At 34.7% G+C, this 9,089-nt stretch overlaps 1 protein-coding gene and 1 long non-coding RNA gene across 2 annotated transcripts; both read left to right on the top strand.

The window, feature by feature from the left end:
* The first annotated feature begins 410 nt into the window (after window positions 1-410).
* Window positions 411-8,874, top strand: LOC128232195 (alpha-N-acetylgalactosamine-specific lectin-like). Its single transcript, XM_052945606.1, has 5 exons — window positions 411-593; window positions 965-1,059; window positions 5,830-5,920; window positions 6,187-6,270; window positions 8,374-8,874. Exons 1-5 carry the CDS (start codon window positions 452-454, stop codon window positions 8,496-8,498), a joined length of 537 nt encoding a protein of 178 aa, XP_052801566.1. The 5' UTR covers window positions 411-451; the 3' UTR covers window positions 8,499-8,874.
* Window positions 2,048-3,580, top strand: LOC128232196 (uncharacterized). Its single transcript, XR_008260509.1, has 3 exons — window positions 2,048-2,342; window positions 2,685-2,934; window positions 3,178-3,580. It is a non-coding gene; the product is annotated as an uncharacterized LOC128232196 (long non-coding RNA).
* Window positions 8,875-9,089: the final 215 nt, after the last annotated feature.

Genomic DNA, 9,089 nt, shown 5'->3' with positions numbered 1-9,089 from the left:
TCTAAAGAATCTCACTTGCATATTCAGACCGACATCAGATACAACCTCTTGCAATATATATACAAAGACAGAAATGACTCATCGAGGGAGATTTAGGTTGTACTAAACTCTCACATTAACGAAATTTTAAAAAGAAAAACAAAATCTTTATCACGATGTGATATTATCTTTAAATTTTTGAGATGCGTGTTTTGTGTCTACTTTAGTTTGTTTACCAACTCAATGTTTTAACTTTTGGACAATGACTTTTTGGACACCTTTGTTTCAATCATCTTTTTACTTTGCCTAATGAATGTTACACATGCAATGTGACACTATCATGACAAAGCATACCACAGTTTTTGTTCCTATTTCACAACTTGATCAACACCTATTGTTTCTAAATACTTAGATATGACCAAACGGACTTCCTCTTTTATTCTGCGGATTGATTTTGCCTTGCGAATACAAAATGAAATTAGCGTTGACTCTTGCCTTCTGCTTTATTGTGAAAGTTGCCAACGGTAACACCGTTCTTCAGAGTTCCTGCCAGTTGGACCTGGAAACAACTGTGTTAAAAAGTTTGGAACTATTGAAAAACGCTCTTGGAAGAGGTAACACTCATTATATAAAGATTGATACATGAACATTTAACATATACCATTTATTTTAGTTTTTGGTATACTTTGTATTCAAATTGAATAAGAGATAGAAAATATGAATTTAGAAACAAACATTTAACGTAAACGGACATTATGTTTTATCCATAAAACATCGTTCTTAAAAAGATTTCGTTTGATTTACGAACGTTATATGATAACTTCTTAAAAATACTAAAATTGACTGCATTTTTTCCATGACGCGCAGAAAAAGTCGACTAGAAGGTAAATAATGAATTGAATAAACATTTTAATGAACAAATTAAGGTCCTTATAATTGTATTTGACTTTCATACGTATCATTTCAACAATGTTTATGTCTACAGGAGAGTGTCCACCAGCGTGCCCAGACGGCTGGCTGTATAACCAGGGTTCATGTTATTTCTATGCAAATGAGGCGTTAGCTTATGCAGACGCACAGGTACATTCTGTCGATTTTGTTATCATTATTATTGTCATACAGTTTCGAACATCGGAAAACTATCGCAGTTGTCAAATGTATATAGTTTCCTGTTATGAAACGTTTAACATTAATTATTTGTAACAGTAGCATATCACAGTTGCATTTAAAAATAATTACCGGTATTAACATACCCAATAACTGGGAAACGTCGAAACGAAGGAATAAACAACTCGTATGTAAAAATACGCTTATATGCAACAAAAGCAACTTTATGAACAAGGGAGATATCTAGAGCTGAGTAGAAAATGAAATGATCGAAACGATATTTGTATCGATACAAAATGACCGATATCTGATATATCATACAATATTTGTTCTAGGATAAAAATTGGCAATAAATGTATTTATATGATGAACTATAAACAACTTGACCTTTTGCTTCGTATACTATGATATAAGGCAACACAGGTAAATAAAAACTGAATATCTGATTACATCAGGGACATTCAGGGCCATTGGTTGCATTTATCTTCAGAACTATCATAGCATCCAAAACTTTTCGGTCAAGAACACACGCTGAGAAGCAGTGGAAGATTCTTGGACAACAAGGCACTTTAATGTAATTTTACTAAATTTGCAAGTTTTTTTTGTGAATTCCAGAACTGAATGAATTGAATCGATTATGAATGTTCTCTATACAGTCTAATTTTATCCTCAGACATCTAATTTGGTGACCGAATAAATGATGCGGTAATAGATATATATGACTCTTTTCGAATAGTATTGTTCGAGGCAAAAGTCGGACCGATGCGTACGTTCAATTTATTTTAACCGGACACAGTGAGCTCCCCTGTGATTGCAACTTTGAAAGAGCTGTGCGATCTAAAAACCGTACATCCAAAAAATCGAGCGATACAAATTCAACATGCTTGTCCTACTTTAATTGACCTTACGACAGCGGCTTCTAAGCCACGCCCCCTGATATCAAGGGAGCGAACTCTGTCTATGTCCGTCAAACAAACGAGGAAGTAATGGCGTATCGCGTCGTTTCGCTTTCCGATATTCCTGACAAATTATCATAAATGTGACATTACAATGCGAAGAAAATAGAAGTCAAAGGAATTTGTAACTGGCTGCTACATCGGAAGGCTCGATATATCTTTAGAAAATGACGATATCTAACATTTACGGGATGAAATCTATCCAAGTCAGAGAAAATCGGATAGCCGCCATGTTGTCAACATTGACATCGATACAAAGGAAAAGCGTGTGTGAGACGCATACTGTAAATGCAAACAAGGGTAAGTTTAACTTTTAATTACACCGGTCCTTCTTACAGTATTGTTGAAACAAAGATTAAATCATCGCACAATATGAGTAAATCATAAATGGCCCGAATGGGGAACCCGGAAGTGACATTAAATAACAGTTACATGCCAGCTATACAGTATAACCTTGTATTCTATAGTATGAGCAGAAATGGTTTATTGGGGTTATGCATAAAAAGTTTCAGTTCTAATCGATTGAACACTCTCCCTTATGAATAATAATGTAATAGTTGACAAGTGACAATCGTGGGTGATACCAATCTGTAACTTTTGCATTGCTCAAACATTCACATGCTTTGATTTTTGTTCTTACAGAAATTGTGGAACATGTTCACACACTCTGGCTGTAAAAGTAGACCTGGACGGAAAAGTGCCCCCGGTGTGGGGCTCGAACTCACAACCACCAGAACACTAGCCCGGCACTCTAACCAACTAAGCTGACCGGGCAGCTGGTTCTAACCCACACACACTACATTCCGCCCCCCCCCCCACACATGATATTTGCCAGTCCAGGCAATGTCAACCGCAAGAGAAAACAAGTGATGACAAGTTTTACAAATAATCGGTACGACCTATTTTAAAGCTTTTTATAACATTCAGTTTTACTTTGCTGTACAACAGTAATGGACTAATTGTCCAGAGAAAAACAACAACCACAAAACATTAGCTATTATCTTGTCAATATTTCATTATTATATACATGTAGAAAGCAAACATCAAAGGCAGTAGCATTTACAGCTAGTATTAAAATATTTAACAATACATGTAACTGATTTATTTTAATATTGGCATCTTTTATTTATTTCAGGAAAGTGTGGTCTTTTGAAGAGAGTTCTTGAAGTTGTTCAGCATGTTGTTTTGATGGATTCTTGGAAGGATGTACCTCTATGATGTTAGCTTCAGTTCTGAAGTATAACACCAGTTGTTGCATATCTAATATCAGATTTATTAAATACATTGTTGTTTTGCAAACATTACTTAAACTTTGATATTTCTTTGGTGTTTATGTATGATATTGTAGGTGAATATCTCTTTATTGCAATGGCAAATATATTTTAAAATATATAGCATTAGCAGAAGTTATTTTTCACTGTTAAAGCTGCACTTTCACAGATTGATCACTTTGACAACTTACACAGGATTCGATTGCATTTATCATATTTTGGCTCGGAGAAGTTTGCTTTGTGATTTATTTATAGGTCTTAATTTAAAAAATGCCAAAATAAGCCGATTCTGAGACAAAAAGTGTCAAACTAGAATTCTGTGAGAGTGCAATTTTAAGAATACTGTTAATCGAGTGTGCATGTGATCCGGACTCTGAACATTGGATGAACTATCATTAAATATTGTAGATTTACGTAAATGGCCCAAAATATAAGAATAACAATGAAAATATGTACATGTTTGACTTGTTCTTTATTCATAATAAGTCTAAGTCTTTACAGCACATGTTTGGCAGAATCAAGTTCTAATGAACATAATAATTGATTTAAATGTACAGTGAAATAAATTGTTTTATACAGAAAATAATACCTTAACGATTCAGACCGATCTGTTCTCGTTTTGTTTTGGTGGCCCAAATATTTATCTGAGTTTTGGAGGAGGCCTAGCTGGTGTGAGCTGGTCAAATACAGTAGCTGCTTGAGGGTCAGGGTTTTCTTGATTGGATTTCCCGTCGACAAAGTGCTGATATGAAAATAAGAAATCTATGAAATGTGTCGGAATGACAGCTACAAAAGCCATTGTTTACATAGGAACCATACGAGTAGATGAGATTCGGAAGCATGCGATGGTTCGGACAAAAATTTAGTTGTACGATATTTCCTGATTTACTTTGAAAGCAAAGCAGTTTATAAAAACTACATAACGGTATCAACAAAAATACCTCTATCTTGAATGAAATCAATCGTGTCCATGTTGAACCTGATATTAAATGGCCATTAATGCCGATTTGGCAACACAAGCCAAAGCATAAATGTACGATGTTTATAGTTTAAAAATAGTAACACTTATTTAGGTCATGCACGGACAATTTCAGTATTAAATAAATTTTGAGTGGATTGAAATACGTAGTTTTGTTCAAAAAATACTTTTGTACAGACGTATAGATGTTTGCCTTTGAACGATCTTTCAAAATTTCCAAGTTCAGCTGTTAATGAGGTCTTCTACAGAGTCTGATACAGCACTTGCATTTTTCTAAATAACTCGCTGGTTTCGAATACGGAACGAATTGGAAGCCATCTTTAGTCGGCCTGGCTACCTTGTATCCGAATTACAAGTGCCATGACAACACCTTTTTACCATAATACTTAAAAAGGCGAGGAATTGCCAGCGCATGTATATGACGGACTCTGGTCAGTTTGACGGACAAAATGGCGGATAGCAACACGGCTTATCAGCCCTACATTCTGATTGGCTGATAGGACCTGTCAATCAAATCCTGTCGTAAGGTCAATTGATATTTAAATCAAGAGTAATCGCAAAATGATTTTATTAACTTTGTAATATCGTTTGTCACAACTTTCAATTATTTAATTACACACCATTTTAGGTAAAGTTGGACAATTTTGTTAATGAATTATAACCAATAAATAGGGATTAAAAGTTTGAAAAACAATTGCTAAAGAGTATCAATTGAAATAGTGTTGTAGTTTCAAGAATGATTTGAATAAAGTTCTGAAGTTTACACACATTCTAAACTTTAATTTATATACATGAACTTGTTCGGTGGCAAAACCGCCAGCAGTATCGTACTAGACGCAATCGGTACGGCATAATATTTTTTGAAAACCATTATTGCGGCGCGATGAATTAAAATGATACAAAGTAAATAAAACAAAAAATGTTTTTTTTTTTTATCAATCCTTTCTTTGATCGATATTTTGACCGATACGCGAACGTTCGTACGATATATCAACCGAACGTCTAATTCCGGTATTCTGTTTAATACTAGAACGGTACTCATCCCTAGAGATAACCGTTAAAAATAATACTTGTATCAGACAACAACCTTAAACAAACAACAAATACGTTATTTTCGACTCATAAGTGTACAACCAAACACAATCAAGACATATCAAACTGCCATTCAGATATTAAAGCCGTCGGGAAATAAAGCTATCAAAAGATTGATTCAGAAAATAATTGTTTAAACCAAGAAGGATGTTTGTTATATCAAGTACACGCATACTAAGAGGGACGAGCCATATTGTAAATCCTGGCAATTATTAGTTTACATAAATGCAATTACTTCTTTGCTGAAGTATAACACGCTAACAACAATATTTGACAATGACGAAACATCATGAATAGTGAATGCATACCAAGCTATATGTTTGATGTGTATTACCAGTTACAATAAACACACCATGGTTTAATTTGAGTTTCGAGCATGTCTCCATGTCTATTCCATAATTAAAACAAAACTATCTTAAGCTGCTGCCGGTGACATTTTTTTCAGATTTTCTGTAAAGGAAGAGACAGTCACCTGGTCGAGATAAATGATGAAGCAGTAAACACATTTCTCAAAGACGTTGCTCGTCAAATGATTCGTACGTACACTATGATGAGTGTTTTTCATTAACATCCAAATATGTATTTTAGACGGTTGTTTTTCCGTTAAAACTCACGGATTTGTGCATATTCTTGTCTCTATTCTTGTTAAGATGTAGTAAAAAGTCAATAATATAGTCTTGAGAATGTGTTCGGCAACTGATCCGACATTTGTTTCAAATGTTACATTCTATTTTTAAGAGGTATTTGATTGGTTTGGATGAAAGTTATTTCTAATGAATTTGTTCTGTGTGCGACCCGACAGCTCGACACTGGTGGATTGGTCTGACGGACCAAGCGACCGAAGGTGATTGGAACTGGAGCGATGGCTCGGAGCCAACCTTTACTGGTAAGTTAAACCATAGTCGTAGCCCGTATGTACCGGTATGTATTGCCACATCCGTAGCGATTGCTCGGAGCCCACCTTTACGGGTATATACAACCATATATGTCAGCTGAGGTTATTCGGGTATGGAGGAATGGTTAGTCTTTACTTGTATGCATTACCACACGTGACAGTATCAGCTTAATGAGATTGGAGATATGAAGCAATGGTTCGGAGCCTACCTCTAATGGTATGTATTAAGCGAATCTAATTGGGTCAAAAGGGATGTTCGGAGTCCACCTTTACACAAATGTATTACCATAGTTGGAAGTATCAGGCGAAAGTGATTAGATCCGGAGCTATGGGTCGAGGCTAACATATACTGGTATGTATTAATATAGGTGGCAGTATCTGGCGAAAGTGATTTGATCTGGAGCACTAATTCAATACCAACGTTTTCTACTATGTTAAACCATAAATGGCAGTATCAGCTGAAGGTGATTGTATTTGAAACGATGAATCGGGGCCGCATTACTAAATCTTATAACCATAGGTGACAGTATCAGTCGAATTAGATTGGTTCTTGAGCGATGTCACGAAGCCAACTTGTACTGAAATTAATTCCCACAAGCGGTAGTTCCAGGCGAATGTGATTTTTCTGGAAGGATGGCTCGATGACGAACTTTACTGATATGTTTAGCCACAGTTGTCAGTATCAGCCGAAGGTCACTTGGCCTAGCACGATGCATCGGAGCCAATTTGTACTGCCAATTTTATTTAATGCGGCATTATCAGCCGAAGGTGCTCTTGAATTTTAGCGATGCATCGGAGCCAACCTTAACTGATAGTATATACATAACATAGTATAAGGCGAAAATGACTGGTTTTGGAGCGATGCATCTGAGTCAACTTTTACTTGTATGTATCACCATTCGTGGCATTATCATGCGAGTGACTGAAACTAAAGCGATGTTCGAATTCAACCTTTACTGATATGTATAACTATAGTATCAGGCGAACTTTATTCGATTTGGAACGATGTTTCTAGGCAAACACTGAGTGATATAATTTACCAGAATAGGCAGTATCTGGCGTTGGTGACTGGATCTTGAGCGATGCATCGGAGCCAACCTTTATTAGTATGTATTACCATAGATGGCAGTATAAGACAAATGTGCTTGCCTTTGGAGCGATGTATCGGAGCCAACCTTTACTCATGTTTTTTACCGATATAACAAAGGATACCGTCATATTTTCAACACGTAATTTATAAAGAATAATTCGCACTGTTAAGAAAGTGGTTTGGATACGTTTACCTGATAAAATGCATGGACGCATAATGAACGGACAAGCGCATGATCATAAGCTTTTAATTCGATTTTCTTTCAATCAAAAGCTTTAATAAGCACTGAGGCATACAAACGGCCTGTATCAAATATATCTGATAAAAATACCCAAATATTAAACAACAGCATAAACCAATTAAGGTTTCACAGAGAATCATTTAACTATGAAAGATTCGTTTATACAGGAATTAGCTCCTCTCTAGACAATTTCACCTTCTTCTTTAGATTTAAGCATAACAATTGTCATAGAAATACTTAAATCTAATTCCTGGAATATTGTTATTTTTATAAATATTAAAAGTTTGATTATTATATGAGTTTAATTATTATCATCATAACAATTATTATTGTTATTATAATTAGTATTAGTTGTAGTAGTAGTAGTAGTAGTAGTAGTAGTAGTAGTAGTAGTAGTAGTAGTAGTAGTAGTAGTAGTAGTAGTAGTAGTAGTAGTAGTAGTAGTAGTAGTAGTAGTAGTAGTAGTAGTAGTAGTAGTAGTAATAGTAGTAGTAGTAGTAGTAGTAGTAGTAGTAGTAGTAGTAGTAGTAGAAGTAGTAGTAGTAGTAGTAGTAGTAGTAGTAGTAGTAGTAGTAGTAGTAGTAGTAGTAGTAGTAGTAGTAGTAGTAGTAGTAGTAGTAGTAGTAGTAGTAGTAGAAGTGGTAGAAGTGGTATACGTGGTAGATGTAGTGGTTGTAGTAGTGGTAGTGGTAGTGGTAAAATCTCTGTTTTCTATTTCGAACAACAACAATAACAAGTTACTAAATGAACCATTTACTTGCAGATTGGATTGACAGACAGCCGGACGGTGCCGGAGATTGTGGTCATTTGCATCACGTCGGTATTAATGACTATAAGTGGAATGACAACGCGTGTACATATGTATTTTATTTCATTTGCGAAAAATAGCTCACTTACTTTATTGTCGTTTAAAACACATTTTTTTACTGTGTGTTAACTTTCTTTTCACGTGTTTGATTGTATGTCTTGTGTTAAAAAAACTTGTTATAGAGCAAACTCGTCATCAAGGTATGAAACATCAGTTGTCGATATTTTCTTTTTTATTAATTTGGCAAGATTATTTTCCTCTTGGGAAAAGCTTTAATGTCTTAACTGTTTCTATTTGTTACCATCGATACACAATTTTAATGCAATTTTATTGAACATTCCTAAAGCTACAGAATATGAAGACAGTTGTATTTTGGGGATTTTAGATATAAGATATTAAATAGGTAAGAAATAAAAACAATTTACCATGTTATCAATAAAAACATCAATAATCGTGTATTATTCTGATTTGCTTATACAAATGTAAACGTTAGGTAGTAATTTGTCCAAACAAACTCTCTTAAAATTTAGGTTATGAAAAGAAGAGGATACTAAGTATGCTTTGTGTAGCGTAACAGCCACAGAACTTTCCAGAACTTTCTAGAACTCTATTTCATTAAACCAACAGTTGTTCAAATGTTATTTCTGTATTAAAAATGTTTTTTTTAATAT

Source organism: Mya arenaria, chromosome 4 (assembly GCF_026914265.1).
Source record: "Mya arenaria isolate MELC-2E11 chromosome 4, ASM2691426v1".
Classification (NCBI taxonomy): Eukaryota; Metazoa; Mollusca; class Bivalvia; order Myida; family Myidae; genus Mya; species Mya arenaria.
The sequence above is the reverse complement of the archived record's forward strand: the minus strand, read 5'-3'. Positions and strand labels throughout refer to the sequence as shown.

What these genes read in the sequence shown, in the direction of transcription:
- LOC128232195 (XM_052945606.1), top strand. Translation starts at nt 452, where the DNA reads ATGAAATTAGCGTTGACTCTTGCCTTCTGCTTTATTGTGAAAGTTGCC. An exon ending in CGTTGCTCGTCAAATGATTC is followed by an intron (nt 5,921 to 6,186) that starts GTACGTACACTA and finishes GCGACCCGACAG; the next exon opens with CTCGACACTGGTGGATTGGT. An exon ending in CTCGGAGCCAACCTTTACTG is followed by an intron (nt 6,271 to 8,373) that starts GTAAGTTAAACC and finishes ATTTACTTGCAG; the next exon opens with ATTGGATTGACAGACAGCCG.